This window comes from Jaculus jaculus, chromosome 20 (genome assembly GCF_020740685.1).
Source record: "Jaculus jaculus isolate mJacJac1 chromosome 20, mJacJac1.mat.Y.cur, whole genome shotgun sequence".
Classification (NCBI taxonomy): Eukaryota; Metazoa; Chordata; class Mammalia; order Rodentia; family Dipodidae; genus Jaculus; species Jaculus jaculus.
In genome coordinates, this window is record NC_059121.1 from 1,480,527 (window position 1) to 1,496,909 (window position 16,383).

General features: G+C 45.8%; 1 protein-coding gene across 4 annotated transcripts in view; it reads right to left on the bottom strand.

Annotated features, from left to right (window-relative positions):
• Nucleotides 1–16,383, bottom strand: part of Adamts16 (ADAM metallopeptidase with thrombospondin type 1 motif 16) — a 121,495-nt gene that overhangs the window by 52,588 nt on the left and 52,524 nt on the right. For 2 of the 4 annotated variants that reach the window (XM_045138961.1, XM_045138962.1), the window contains exons 10-16: nucleotides 15,630–15,783; nucleotides 10,178–10,273; nucleotides 6,968–7,116; nucleotides 5,152–5,324; nucleotides 3,174–3,304; nucleotides 1,136–1,259; nucleotides 165–409 (exon numbers count right to left, since the gene is read on the bottom strand). In XM_045138961.1, coding sequence (XP_044994896.1) covers nucleotides 165–409; nucleotides 1,136–1,259; nucleotides 3,174–3,304; nucleotides 5,152–5,324; nucleotides 6,968–7,116; nucleotides 10,178–10,273; nucleotides 15,630–15,783 — 1,072 coding nt within the window. The remainder of the gene's footprint in view (nucleotides 1–164; nucleotides 410–1,135; nucleotides 1,260–3,173; nucleotides 3,305–5,151; nucleotides 5,325–6,967; nucleotides 7,117–10,177; nucleotides 10,274–15,629; nucleotides 15,784–16,383) is intronic. The other 2 variants (XM_045138963.1, XM_045138964.1) reach the window with 2 other exon arrangements.

The following is a 16,383-nucleotide window of genomic DNA, read 5'->3' on the forward strand; positions in this document are numbered from 1 at the left end:
AATGCAAAAGACCAGACACCAAGCAAGGAAAGGGATAGAAACAAGGTAACACCCCACTGAGATTCTCTGTATTACTGTTCCGTCCAATGAGGGGCCAGCAACCAACCCACAAAATCTCCAGCTGACCCCCAAGCCTGGCTTCAGAATAAAGAGCTGGCCTCTACCTCTATGATCAGTGTTTCGTTGGTTGGGCCAGAAGAGCTCAAGCTCTCAGGCTCCTTATAGGAACGTTTGTAATCAAAGGCAGTGCCCGAAAACTTGTATCGTCCAGGCCAGTCCACAGTCCAGTGTCCATTCAGGTAGTATCTCTTGAGAGCATTACGCACAGCAATGTATGAGGTAGATATGTTGGTTTCATAGATGTGGATGCTCCGCGCTCCAGGAGGAATGGTGACCATGTGATAATACTCTGTAGAGGATAGAGGAGAGATGACCATGTAATAATACTCTGCAGAGGATACAGGAATGGTGACCATGTGAAAATACTCTGTAGAGGATAGAGGAGAGATGACCATATAATAATACTCTGTAGAGGATACAGGAATGGTGACCATGTGAAAATACTCTGCAGAGGATACAAGGATGGTGATCATGTGATAATACTCTGCAGAGGATACAGGAATGGTGGCCATGTGAAAATACTCTGCAGAGGATACAGGGATGGTGACCATGTGATAATACTCTGTTGAGGATACAGGGATGGTGACCATGTGAAAATACTCTGCAGAGGATACAGGGATGGTGACCATGTGAAAATACTCTGCAGAGGATACAGGAATGTGGCATTTAATTGAACTTAACTTCTCCCTAACTGAAATATGAGAGTCTGAATTGGAAACTGTTGAATACCTGTTGCCAGCTCTGGTTAGATTTCTGGAGGTGACGTACTGTCATCACCTGGAGCAGAACTGTTGTCATTTTCACTCTTCCTGAGAAACATTTTAAATAAATGCACAAGCCACATCCGGTCAAAACCAAAGGCTTGAGAAGGACTCCCTTGAAGCAGGACAGCCACAGCCAAGGGGCTCAGTGCTCTGAGCATCCCGTGTTTCTCCTCCCACCCTCAAGCTTCACCCTGAAGAGGTTCCAGCTCAAGTCACTTTTGCTCAGATGTGCGAGTGGCTCAGACACTCACGGTTGCTGTGCTGGTGCTTGCTGTAGAGGCCCCTGTGTGTCACGCAGCCTGAGTTGTTCCCCTGGCAAACCCCACAGGAGTCCTCAGCAGCATCTGATCCAAGGACATTGTCACATCCAACTTTCTGGAGGACCCACAAGGTCACATGTCACCCATGAAAGAAAAGATAACAGGCAAGAATGTTACCAATCTCAGGTGTGACACCTTTTCCTCACTATAGCTACAAACTTTACCAGCATGGGATAAACAAATATTTATTGGATACCCAATATGTGCACAGCATGACTGATTCTACACCTCCATAGTTTTCAGAGGGAAACACAACCTGTTCAGTGGGGGTACTGCTCCCCTACTACAGCATCTTCAGCCCTACATTAAATCTCTAGGTTGCTGTGTTGAAGATATGGGTGGATTCCAGACTACTGTGGACTCAGTGAGATGATAAGCCATGTTTTCACACAAGCGCCTCCCCCTCCCAAAAAAAAACCCCTAAAGTAAGCTGTGATGCTTCTGAGCTGCCTTATGCCATAGCAGAGAGGTGGCTGGTAATGTGGGGATCCTCCCCAGCACTGATTTAGGAGGATCTGTGCAAAAGCTGAGAATTTATGGTTTACAGTGCTGGCTTGCTTCATATTTTCTATCAAAGAGAATAAGGTCTAGCCATAAAAATAAAATCTGTTCAGAAACGATTATAGTCTTCAGTCCTTTGCTTGAAGCGTTTAGGGACAGATGCATTTTATAACACAGACGTGAGTTTTTGAAAGATAAATTGAAACACATGTGTTGCTTAAGGGAGTCACCACAGGGCCTGAGGCTGCACCGCAGCGCTAATGAATTAATGTCTCTACTGCAAAACACTTCCATGAAGTGGGAAAATGCAAACCCGCCAATCCTTTTACATGACTTCAGGGGAGATTTTGCTAGTACATGGGTTTACATTTAAGACCCTCAAATCTTTCACAGCTTTTTGGATTTCAGAGTTATAAGTACAGGATTTTTGACACTGGATTCTATTATCAAGTGTTCTGAGTGAGTCCCTGGAATGGCGAAATACCCAACAGGTCAGCTGGCCATTAGACTATGTTTGATGCAGAAAGATCTCACAGTGTCTTGGGTCATTTTGGGGCATGTGGGGGGTGTTACGTGACATGCCTCGGGGGATTTTTCTGCCACACTTTACCCACATCGCCAGAGGGAACCAGACCCTAAGGCTTTGGACTCCGCAGAACCTGAACACTGACAACTGCTGGAAAAGCTCAGAGTTCACCTGAGATGTGTCTGACCTGGTTGCCACTTCACTTTACTGGCAATAAAAATCTTTCTATTCCTTGTCTCTGTGAAGGGGACAACTGTGTGACTGTCTGTTCTCCGGGCTGTGGTCTCTTTCCCCACCTGCCCGTCACATTTCTTCCCTCCAGCCCTGCTGCAGTAATAATCTGGGCTGCCCGTCGTGTGGGAATCTCAGCTTATTGGAACGTGGCTCCCAGATGCTCAGCTTTCCTACCTTCACCATCAGTCACAACACTGCTCAGCAGTGGCACGCTCACCCTGTCACTCTGCTGTCCTCGAACCCAGTGCCCGCTCTGCATGGCATAAGGATAAATATCCTCACTCACCGTCATGACGATGTCACCCTTGGGGAGCCCTTACACACCCCCCAGCAAACCCCAGACCCTTGCTCACTCTCCGGGCTTCCCAGTGACACTTAGGAACTACTGTGCTTTCCTCCTGCAATTCCCCTTCCAATGCATCCTTCCAGACCTAGCTCCGTTGTGGATGCCCCTTCTCTTAGCACCCACAGTGCCCCGGGCCCATATCTACAGAGCATTGGCTCTTGCCTCTGCCCAGGCTCTGTGCACACCTCTGACTCACAAAGCAGAGCCATCAACACGTGCTCCTCTGGCTTTTCTCCCCCACTGGGCTGTGACTTGGAGGGAGGGGCTCCTCTTATCTGCCTGCTCTTTCTAGCCCCAAAGGACACCTGCACAAGGCACAGAGTCTGGAGACGCTTGGTGAATGAAGAAGCAATCGTTATTACCTCACATATCCCATCTATACAAACATTACGGCTATCCTCCGAGCATGGAGTCCCATCTTTCACTTTATTTGACAAAGAAAAGAAGAAATCAAATCCTTCTGCGATACAGTAGAGTTCGCATAAGTCCTGATCTTAAAAAGAAATACACACACAAACACAAATGAGAAAGATACTTAAGCTCGGTCATCTTTTTTGCTCTGAAGTATAGATTTTCTTTGTTTTTTTTTTTTTAAGTGTTTTTCCCCATAAATTAATTCCCACACAACAACACATTGCAAACATGTTTTATGATTGCCTTATTGGACTTTTTTCCCTTCAAATTTGTTATTATTGTCATGCCTCACTGTTTTCCCTGTGTTCCTCACCAAAGGTTAATAGTGCTTGGCACATAGTAGGCATTCAATAAACATCTGTTGGCTGAAGGACGCATTCATGTAATCCGTTACTGCGCTAGAGCAGAGCAAAACATCACTCGCATTCTGTAGCAACGTCAGCATTCTTGCAAAGAAACAGGAACCAAATAATTGGAAGTCACCAAATTTCTTAATACTTTTGATGAAACACCATTTTTCAAACTGATAAAATATGCTCTAGATAGAAAAATCCAGGGTCCTGGGCTTACTACACACATAACTTGTTTGTTAAGAATCCTAGTATACTAGGACCGAGGGATCTGATGCCTTCCTTCATAATCCACTTCCAGCTCTTAAGGCTTCTAAGAGTCATGCAAACTTATTTTTTAGTAGCCTTTTTATTCTTTTTTTCTCTCTTCTTGAGAAAGAAGGAATAATTGATCATATAAGCTCAAACTGTCTTTGGAATTTCCATGAGTACTTCCCCTCTGTTTTCAAGGTAAGAGACTCCACTGCATGATTTTAAGAATCAGGTTTAAGCCAGGCGTGGTGGCATACACCTTTAATCCCAGCACTTGGGAGGCAGAGGTAGGAGGATTGTGGTGAGTTCAAGGCCAGCCTGATACTACATAGTAAATTCCAGGTTAGCCTGGGCTAGAGTGAGACCCTACCTCAAAAAAAAAAATTAAATTTAGTTTGTGCTTCCCTGAGTCTCCACTGGTGACTTACATAGGCAGAGGGAGTGAGCACGCTTCACCCCCAAGTTCAAAGGTGAGTCTAGCTTTTGTCCTGCCCAGTGGCCTTGCTCTCTTCTTGCCTTGTGCTTTATTTCTGATGAGCTTTGTCTTGGTAAAGTTTATGGATAACAGCACAATCAACCATGCTTTGTATGAGACCGCTTATGATGTTCATTAAAGAACCTAGTGATTTCATAAACCTGCTGCCCTGCAAACATGTGTTGTGATAATGGAGGTGTGTCTCGGACAGGATGTCTGGTTCCTCCTGGGAGCCTCTGTCGTTTGCCCACACAGGGCTCCCAGGGCCAAAGCACCATGCGGCTGAAGCATCCGCTTCCTTATTCTCAGTTATCGTCAGCCTGACATCAACACTTATCTCTCTCCCCATGACAAGTGAACACTTGCACATGCCACAAATTAACTTCCTGTTGTATACTTGTGCAACAAGACCTTGGGGATATAGTCTACTTGAAAATTACCCAATTTTCTAAAACACACTCTAGTTTTCTATCATTCTCTAATAATTTTACATGTACAATGAATGCCATGATTATAGTAAGTCCAACATCATCTATTGTGATTCTTAATTTTTAAAGAAACTATTGATGCAATATTGGTTTTGAATTTTCCATCACTCCTCCAGATGAATTCTGTTGCACCATGCACATTATATTCCGTATCTAACCCGTAGTGTTCTGACCCATACAACTGGCCAAGAGCAGATAAGATGGTAGTGAGACCCGCCGCCACAAGACAGCCCCCAGGAAGAAGTGTGTCACAGTGACCCCTCAAAAGCCATGACCTCTGCTCTATCTGACCATCCTATTGCTAAGCACGCAGGTCATGAAATCTCAGTGACAGGACAGCAAGGCCACCCTGCCCGTTTACCTTCTACTTGTGTATAAGGCTTCCATTTGTAGTGCCAGCCCCGGAATCGTTTGCTGTTGAACTCGGCACACTGGGCAGCCCGGAAGTCCACGCTGTCGTGGGGGCACTTCTGACTGTTGCAAAGCTTCAGGGTGCGTGTGGAGCCCTCGCAGAACTTCCCTCCGTGAGAGGGTCTGGAATGAGAACCCCGCGTAGGAGTGGCTGCTCAGCTCTCTCTGGCACCGAGACTTATGGGAAGACAGGCTGGTGATACCCATTTACTTAGAGTGGGCAGTTAGGAGCCCCTGAGCCTGTGACATAGCCCTGACCTCTTTTCTCACTGGAGACATGTCTGTGGTGCAGGAGGACAGGGTGGGGTTAGTCTTCACTGCTCCATCCCCCAGTATTTTCTACAGGAGGCAGGGACACATGACCCCTTCACTCCCAAGGACAGGGGCTGCTGAGAAGGATGGCTTCTAGGATGTGGCAGTCAGCACAGAATGGAGGCTGAGAGACTATGATTTTATTGTCCAGACACTAGCTTCTGGCAGCTCACAGACCCCGTGGGACTAGGCTAGGATACAAGGTACAAGGACCTAGGATCAAGTCAGAACATCATCATGCAGCCACCTCATCCCCCACCGCTGAAAAACTCCCATGAACACCTGCATGGGAGCCCGGGACAGGACAGAGGGGCACTGGGCTTCATGCTTCACAAGACAAGAGCCACAAAGTAATATGAGTAATTCTTAGCCAAATCAGAGCCCTTTACTTCAGCCCTGGAGTAAGATGACTGACCCTCTTAGTCTTGGCTCTTTCCAGAAGCCCAAAGCTAAGTCACCTGTTATAAAAGTGAAGATATTTGACCAAAATCTAAGGCTTTGTTTTTTGCACAAAAGATTTGTTTTCATTGAACTTAATTCACATGTGTTCTATTTGCTTTGCTTAGGATTTAGTCAGTTAAGCAGAACTTTAGTATTTCAAGTGCACATGCTTAAGATAGTCTCTCATTGTGACTGCTGGATCTGTGATTTTAGCTGAGGTCAGGAAGTGACAAGTGTGTAAATGGTATCGAAGGACAATGACTCTTTTTAAAATTTTTTGTTTATTTTTATTTACTTATTTGAGAGTAACAGACAGACAGAGAGAGAAAGAGGCTGATAGAGAGGGAGAGAGAATGGGCATGCCAGGGCCTCCAGCCATTGCAAATGAACTCCAGATGCATGCACCCCCCTGTGCATCTGGCTTATGTGGGTCCTAGGGAATGAAGCCTCGAATCAGGGTCCTTAGGCTTCCTAGGCAAGCGCTTAGCCACTAAGCCATCTCTCCAGGCTGGCAATGACTCCTTAGGAAATGTAAAATTCCCGCCCGCATGCTGCATTCTCACAGCTCACTGTAGACATCCTCACTGCTGACATCCTCACTGCTCACACGCTCACTGCTCACACGCTCACTGCTGACATCCTCACTGCTGACATCCTCACTGCTCACATGCTCACTGCTCACACACTCACTGCTGACATCCTCACTGCTGACATCCTCACTGCTCACACGCTCACTGCTGACATCCTCACTGCTCACATGCTCACTGCTCACACGCTCACTGCTCACATGCTCACTGCTCACACGCTCACTGCTGACATCCTCACTGCTGACATCCTCACTGCTCACATGCTCACTGCTCACCTGCTCACTGGTCACTGCTCACTGCTCACTGCTCACATGCCTACTGGCCACTGCTCACATGCACACTGCTCACTGCACAAGTACAGGGCTTATGCTGCCAGTCCAGGGAGCAGGCGGGCTGCAGAGAGATCCTTGGAAGGAGGCCACCTACCTGGGATTGGTGCAGAGCCGGTCTCTGTGAGACACCCCTCCCCCACAGGTCCTGGAGCAGGGGGACCAAGGGGACCAGGCTGACCAGTGGCCGTGGGTGGGCTTGGGGCCCTCATCACCAAATTTCACACACTGTCCTCCACGACACCACTAAACATTTTAAAAATAAATTTACAAAACAGGTCAGCAGGTGAGGTTACATCATCATTGCTATGAGAGCAATTCTGAGGAATGTGTAAACTATCCAGTGTTAATACACCTTCACTAAAGGACCATCGTTTAACGACATAGTTAATGTTGCACCTCATGGAGATGAACTGGAAGAACAAACTGTGGGAATGAACTATGGGAAAGAACTGTGGGAATATTTCTTCTGGGGCTTACAAGTAACTTTTCCGGAGATTATAGCTGTGAGATGTTAAATTCCTTACTTGTAATTTGCCCTATAGTTAATCTTACAACTGTGTGATCCACCTGCTTGAAGCAATAAAATTAGCTTTCTTCTGCCTCAGTAACTGTGGATGGGTCCACAGATCTGATGAAAGCAATAGTGGGCTTAATGTGATTGCTCTTGTGATCTCTCTCTCTCTCTCTATCTCTCTGTGTGTGTGTGGGTGGGTGGGTGGGTGTGTCTGTGTGTGTATCAGCAAAGTCCAGCAGACCATGCCCCTGTGCCCCTTCCTTTAACAAATGTTTAAGGATTATCCAAGGTCAGAGTTGCTTACACTTTGCTCATGGCATGTTCATGTAGGATTGTTGTTGGTTGTTCAATAAAAACACCAGTGAGTGCCTATATGCAGGGGGAGCCATAGTAACATTGGAGCAGATGCAGCACGTTTGCCTTAAATTAAACTTCTCTTCCATTTCTTTCTCCTCAGGCTGTTGCTAAAGGCAGCAATCCCACTCCTGGGCTGGGTGTACCAGGACTTAGCTCTCCCCCTTCCCAGGCTCTGCTCTCAGAACCAGTTTGCCCACTCTTGGGTAGGAAAACCCCAAAAGTTAGTCTTCTCTAAGTTCAAGGCTGTGACTCCCAAATAGGGAAGTACCTTTTGTCATTCCGAGTCACGCATCTCTCAACACACCTGAGCTGGACTTAGAAGGCTTTACTGGAGAGTGACGGTTCGACTCCCAAGTCGGTGACCTCTGACTTCTTCTGACAAAAGGTGCTTTTCATAGCTCGTGCTCAGAACAGAGGTGTCTCAGGTGGATGCGACACTAGACTCAGTGCCTTGTCATTTCTGGTCAGCATCTGTACTTCACGTCACAGTTCCCCATCTCAGGGCATTGGGCCTGGTCACTGAGGGCAGATTTGAGGTCTTGCAGCTTCCCATGGAAATGAGACGATTGCCATAGGATTCCAGTCATCTGTGAGGGCTCATGATGCTACCACATCTCTTTCTAAGGAGAGAACCTTTGCCCCCTCACATGCTCGTGTGGCACACTTTCTGACCGCATGGCATGGCATCAGCTGAAAAGGGCATCATGGTCTTGGGGGTCTACTGAGATGGGGAAGTCAGCTGCCTTCCCTGGACACTATCTGTGCAGAGCCAGCAGGCCTGGCCTATGGCTAGAAGTGTAGCCTCTGTTGTTTTCCTGAGATTTGAACCAGCAGCTTGGTAACTGGCAGAAAACAGGGTTTACTTCTCAAAGAGAGAAATAACATCTAAAATTGCCTGGAATGTTCAGGGTTCCCCCCCCCCAAGAAAATAAATGATCATTTAGGCCAAATTTTTTCTTTTCTTCTTTTTTGGATGAGTGGCAGCTCACCATGCAGAACCTTTGCCACCCTCATTTCTGCACAAGAACAGTTGTGCACATTGTCCTGAGACATGCGTGAGCGCTGTCCTCACTTCTTCCTCACGGCTCCATGGCAGTCTCTGGACACTTCCCTCCTGCTGAGCACTGGCAACATTCCTGTATTTTGTTGTGGTAATTATTCCTGGAGCTAATTTTCTTGCAAATACATCTTTTGTATGTTTATACACATGTATACATATGTGTGTGTGTGAGAGAGAGAGAGTGTGTGGATGGGTGTGCACATGCCACAGTGCACAAGAAGATGTGAGAAGCCCTCAGACTGTCAGTTCTCTCCTTCTACCTGTGCTTGAGACAAGAGCTCGCTTGTTGCTTTGCCCCTGAGTGGACTGCTCAGGCTGACCTGCAGGCTTCTGGAATCTCCTGAATCTGTTTCCCGTTGGTGTGCACACAGCAGTTATCTTAGAATTACAGACACCTGTGCCACTTTGCATCCGTCTTTCCCCAGGGCCTGGGAATTGACCTCGGCTCAGCAGGCTTATAGAACAAGCGCCTTTAATGGCTGAACCATGTCCCCAGACACTTACATCTACATCTTTTGCTACTTCCATTAGAGTACCCTGAAATAGCCTCCTTGCTTTGGTGATTTATTAATAAATTAAAAAAAAAAACCTTGAACAACTAGAAAGCATTATCCTATCACCCAGGGGAATTAGAGGGCCCTGTGGTGCATAGGCACATATAGATGCATAAATACAGTTTGGGATGAAATCCTAGCTTTACTTTTCATGGTATCAGTTACTGGCTGTTGTGAAAATATAACTGAAAATTTCTAGAAATAAAAAAAAAAAGCTAACTCACTAACATTGCACACTTGCATCTGGCTCCCTTGGGACCTGGAGATTTGAACATGAGTTCTTAGGTTTCACAGGCAAGTACCTTAACCACTAAGCCATCTTCCAGCCCTTATTTTCCATTACATTTATATTTCGTTTCTGTTCATATTGGAAAGAATTATGGCAGGTTTGGGTGGATGGTTTCCCGTGAGCCACGCTGCTGACGAGCAGCCTGCCTCCAGGGGCGTGTGTCTCCTCTGCTCTACCCTCACTCTCTCTTTCACTCGAGCAGACTGATGCGGGGAGACCTCACCCACAGCAGTGCCTGTCCTTTGCTGTCAGGTGGGCCCAGTGGGCCATCTTTCTTCTTGGTAAATACATGCCACCCTGCCTGACTGCTCCGCCTCCTCATTCTAGGCCGTCCATTACTGAAGTACATCTCCACATAAGGAAATGGGTGTCCCCTGCACAGCATCAATGACAGTCACAGCATTTGAACAGGGGTGGGAGTGCGCTCAGGTGCATGTGACAATGCTTTGAAGGCTGGTGTAGGTGGAAGGGCGCATACGCGGGGGAGACTAGATCTGAATGCTGCGCTGTGTCTGTGCTCAGGGTCTCACCATGTCCTGTCCACACAGGGTGCCCTCTGCCGCTGGCATAAATTTGGTCTCACATTTCCTTCCAATCCGATGGCACCACAGGGCTTTACAGATGTCCTGAAGGGAGTGAGGAAAGACATTAATATTTCAAATGAATTACATGTCTGTGGTAAAATACCACTCAAAAATTTTAGGGAGCAGCAATGAAAGGTGCTGTTTTTTTGGTCATAAGGGGATAACTGGTGACAAGTCAGAGGACCCATACTCTGGTTTCAGTGCCTCTAATTCCATCCACAAAACTCTGTTTACTTGCATTTACTCAATTGTGAATTTAATAAATCATATTCTAAATTAGAAACTACTTTAATGCTTAAATGCTTAATCTAGATATTATGGAACACTATGAAAATAAGAATTTAAAAACCCAAGTAAATATTTTATCATTTATAATTCTCAACCCCACATTCCACTAGTTTTATTTTTGAAATATTTTATTTAATTACTTATTTGAGAGGAGACAGCGAGAGAAAGAGAAGCAGATAGAGAGAGAGAATGGATGTGCAATGGCTTCCAGGCACTGCAAATGAACTCTTGTGTATCTGGCTTTAGGTGGATCCTGCAGAATCGAACCTGGGTCCTTTGGCTTTGCTGGCAAATGCCTTAACTGCTAAGCCATCTCTCCAGTTTCTTCACTAGCTTTACCACATCTGGAAATTAATTTTGTTATTAGTATTTGTTTATTTAGAGTTAGAGTCATGTTACGTTGATGAGATTAGTGTTGAGTTTCAGCCTCAAGCGGCCCTTCCACGCCAGCCTCCCAAGCTGCTGGGGTACCGATATTTGCCACTGTGCCTGCATCTTCAGTTAGAGAATTAAGGCTTATTAGGGCACTGTTGGACCATCTGTCCATTCATCCGTCCATCCACTCATCTATCCGTCCTCCCTCCCTACTATCCATTTGTCTCACTATGTATTCACCATCCCCACAGTGTTGATGAAGGCTTAAAACACATGAAGCATTTTGTAGTCAAGAGGTTCCACAGTAAATGTGATCCATATGGGACCTAGCGTGGCCTTCAGTGCTGAATCCAGTAAAAGCTTTCCTATCTGACCAAGTCAGATGACAAATGGAAATTAAGCCACAAGTAAATAACCAGAATCCAATTGCACACTGACTGTTTTCACGCGTTGACCTAACTGCTGACTTTTGGCCACACCCTTCAATGATGGTGTTAAACCTTTATTGACTTTTCCTCAAAGTAACCTGTGAGTCAGTTTGTTGCATGTGGAGAGAGATCCCTCACCAGGGTGAGACCCCGGGGGCCTGAGTGAAGCTGCCTAGAGGTGGACTCAGTAAGGGAGTCAGGCAAGATGCAATCTTTGAACCCAAGACACTACAAAAGAGACCTGAGTATCCATAAATTTCCAAAGAAACAACGGACTGCTCCGCTCGCTCGCAGGGACAACAGCTTGACAGAGCGTCAGGACACTGACAAAGACCCTTTGATCTCAATATGGTGCACCCAGAACCAGTGTCTTGGTGGCCGGACGGTAGATCAGAACCAGACACAGTCAGATGGGCCACACTTGGGTGGAATTCGTGGTGAATTCCGGATGAGTGGGACATAGACCCCGATGATCTAGAGGCTGGATTTGCAAGCATGAGTGAATGGATGAATGAGAAGGAAGAAGATGTTGTGTGCTGAGTCAGAAGGAAGATGATGGTAGTGGTTCCTTAGAGTTTGGGCATCAAGGTAGGTAGATGGAACTGGTATAGATTGCCAGGGGAAGGATATATCAGGGCTCCCAGGACCATAGAGAGTGTCACTGTGCACAGAAATAATAATCAAGTTGTCAGACTGGGGGGAGGTTGTTCATGAAATAAACCAGGTTAACTTGGCCTGGTCCCCAATAGGCACTAACCATTACCTCCATTCTTAGGTGTTCTGAATGCTAGGTTCCCAGCTGATGGAGATTTGGGAATTAACACCTGCTGGAGGCAGTGTACTATTTGGTGTGGGCTTATTATGGGTGTTATAACCAGTGTCCCCATTCCTAGTGTTTGGCACACTCTCCTGTTGTTATTGTCCACCTGATGTTGGCCAGGAGGTGATGTCCACCCTCTGCTCATGCCATCATTTCCCTTGCCATCATGGAGGTTCCCCCTTGAGCCTGTAAGCCAAAACCCTGTTTTCCCCAAAGCTTCTCTTGGTTGGGTGATTTCTGCCAGCAATGCGAACCTGACTGCAAACATTGCTCAATGCCCAATTTCAGATCTCCAGAGAAGAAGATGACATATCAAGCAGTCATGTCTCCAGCCCACAGCTCACACAGCATCTGTGACCTTGGGACTCTAGGGACATGATTATCGTGGCCCTCAGTCTTGGAAAATCTAAGGAAAACTATAATAGCTCACAAACTTACATGATAAGAGCCAACAGTGAAACAACCAAAATCCAGGTGCTCCCCTCACTTTTATGATGTTTTGACTTGATGGCTGACCTCTGGGTGTAGTCTATAGTGATGGTCCACCCACCCCAGCCTCCCAAGCTGCTGGGACTACAGACATTTATTACTGGTCTCATCTCTAGTTATAGAATTAATGATGATTAGGACACTGTTGGTGCCTATATCCATTCATCAGACTAGCCCACCCTGAACTTTGTATTAAGACATTGCTGTTGTACGTCGTGGTATTTTCTTCATGAAACTTTTAAGTCTTTTGGATCAAAGAAACATTTGAATCTCCATTCTAGAGTTTACAGTGTCGAAACTATTTTAAAGTAAAGCAACAGTGTCACATTTGTGGCTTACAATATGCACATTAACTGGACATGGTTTTTCACATCTCTAACCCCAGCACTGCAGAGGCCAGCCTGAGCCACAAAATGAGCTCTAGGTTAACCTGGGAAAAAGTGATATCCTGGCTCAAAAATAAATAAATAAATATCTAGAGAAATGGCTCAGCAGTTAAAGATATTTACTTTCTAGACCTGCCAGTCTGGATTCAACTGCCCAGCATCCACATAGAGCCAGATCATAAAGTGGTGTATGTGTCTGGAGCTCATATGCAGTGGCAAAGGGTCCTGGAATAACCATTTTGTTCTGTCTATCTGTTTTATTTTTGCTTACAGATTAAAAAAAATACAAAATTAAAGAAACATGTGCAGAAATAGCATTTGGCCCAGGTAGCATGAAGCCTAGAAGAGTGACACATGGAATGAATCTTGAATTTTCCACAAAGAGTCACTTGTGCACAGTGGCATGGATAGACAAACCGTACAAGGAAGACGCATGCAAACATTAACACAGCGAGTTAACGAGAAAGCAAATAGTGGTAAGAAATATAAATTTTTAAATAGATGATGTAATCCAAAAGAAGGTAGAAAATGGGAAACACAAGCAAAAATAAAATGTAAGTAGCAGAAAAATTAGCAAAATTTTAAGTTGAACTCTAGCATGTCAACAAGTATATTTTATATCAACCGATTAAACGTTCCAACGAAAGGTCTGAGACAGTTCTGCGGGGTAGAAAACTAACGTCAGATAAAATCATGTTTATAACACACATTTTGTTGAGAAACATAAAGAATTTAAATAGATAAAAAAATATTGCTAGCAGCCTTTATAAGCAAGTAGTAAAAGATGAAGTAGTCATGTCAGAAAAACTAGACCCATGACAAGAAGTAAAAGTACAGACAGGTAGTTTATGCTGAGCAAAGAGTCAGGGAGACGGGGCGACTCTAAGCGTGTATGCATCGACGTATAGAGCTCAGGAAAAGCCCGAAGCCAAGTAACACAGGGCGGGGGGGCTTGAGCACCCATGTCCTGTGAACTGAGAAACACGACGCAGAGCCCGTGGAGGACACAGGAGATGTAACACAGGTAAGGGAAGGAGAGAAACACAGAGTGTGGGGGCCTTGAGCACCCACGTCCTGTGAACTGAGAAACACGTCGCAGAGCCCGTGGAGGACACAGGAGACGTCACCAGTAAAAAGTGGGGGCTTCCTGAACAGCAAAAACAGCCACCACACACTCGCTCAGGCTCCCATGCCCCCCAGGTCTTGATAGCCTTAGCTATACTTTGTCTGGGACCCTGGTGATTGGGGGTGTGCATTTTGTAAATGCCTAAATTTCACACTGAAAAGTACTTATATTTCAGTTGGGCGGGGTGGTACACGTCTTCAATCCCAGTACTTGGAAGGCAGAGGTAGGAGGACTGCCTTGAGTTCGAGGCCAGCCAGGCACTACATAGTGAATGCCAACCCAGTCAGATTGGTCTAGAGTGAGACCCTATCACATAAAAGCTTATATTTCATTACTTATAAACATTTCCCCAACAATGCAATGAAAAGATAGCTTGCATTTAACATGTTAGCATTTATGTTTTCTACATGGCACTAGGGGACATAAATAACACAGTCAATGGTCACAAAGTCAGCAACGTGGAGACCAGAAGTACAGTGTGGACAATCCAATCCTTAAAAGAAAACATCAAGCTTTATTCCTCTTTTGCTTAATCAATGTACCAGTGACACTCAAAAACCTGAAGTCTTAGGAATTCCATTGTTTGCCCGCAAAGGGCAACACTGGGACACAATGCTGACGCCAGCTGCTAACACCCGTGTTCCAAGCTGAGGTCGTCTGAAGCGGCAGCAGTCTAGGTAAGCCTGGTGCATACTGCAATTTGCCTTTTGGGGAGCCCCACCTGAGCCTGAGGACCCAGATACTGCTGCATAGACCTGGGGAACTTTGCCAACACATTCTGAAATGCTGGGGCTTTCTGGAGATACATAGTTTTTTTCCTACTTACTCTTGATTTCATTATAAACTAGAATAAAAGAAACCTCAAAACTAGTTACTTTCATTTGATTTATGGGTAATTTTCCTTGAGGCTCAGTAGAGCAGGCTTTTAAATCCCGGCCCTCTTTGTCTAGCAGGATGGCCTCTCACAGTGTTCTATGAAGAATTTATGTAGGAAATCACTCTGGGGTAGTCCCTGGGGCCCACGGAGATATCGCCTCCTGTGAGAAACTGCTCTATAAATACTTTATTTGGGGAATCCAACAGTCACACTCCCCCAACAGCCTGCTGCTGTCCAATAAATTTTGCATATGTTGGAGAGGGGTGGGGAAGATTGTTTCTTTAATACTTTTTGAAAAAAAAAAAGTAGAGTATTAATTTGCCAACATAAACTGACTAAGAGTTATTCCCGAGCTCCCACATGATAAATCAGAAAGAAAGATCGGAGTGTAGATGCCAAGGCATTCACAAATGAGAGCTGATTCCCACAGCAGCGTCTGCCACCATCTGCTCTCCAGCGAGCATGTGTTTCCTGTTACTTCAGGGCAGGCCCTGCACGTGGGCTTTGACATTGGTAGGTATCAATAAAAGCACACATCAATGTCAGTTCCACTAAATGAAACGGTTCGAGGAATCGTGCCGCACGGAGCCCCTGCCAGAGACCACTTGCCTTTTTAAAGTCCAGCATGCAGAGCTTGGCTTTCTCTCCAAACTGCCACTTGCACTGCGTGTTGGCGTCGTACAGCTGTCCCGGCAGCTTCTCAGGGTACCGGTACTCCTTCCCAGGCTTTGGCTGGTCCGCGAGACACACAGCCTGGGCGGTGCTGAAGCAAACAGAACGCGGCTGTCAGTGACGCCCAAGAGTCACCGCTGCGGAAGCCAACGATGCCGCCTTCATTCAAGCGAGTTCGAGACAGACTTGGTTCAGAAAGAATCTGAATTCCACACCACCCCCCTCCACCGAGGGCCAGTATAGCATTCGTCTTAATTATATTTAAATCCAGAAGCCACAATTTCTGAAACTGTTCATAAACTATTTTACCTCTTCCAAAGAGACAAACTGTTCTACATTAGCGCTCTCAGACTTATCATGGAGAAAAGTGAAACTGCGTAATTATACCCAGATGTTCAGTGCAAGAAGTTTCTGTCACCGAGAAAATATATGCACACTTCTTGCCAAAACAGACAAAATATGGATCTGACCACTGTAAAAAGCTATGTGTTCACACTGTCTCACATTTCCTTTCTTCCTTCCTTCTTTCCTTCCTTCCTTCTTCCCTCTCTTCGATCCCTCCCTCTCTCCTTTCTTCCTCCTTCCCTCTCTCCGTTCACCCCTCCCTTCTTTCTCCCTTGTTCTCTGCCTTCCTGTTTCCCTCTCTTCCTTCTTACCATCTTGGTATCTTCATCCCTCCCTTCCTCCTTTC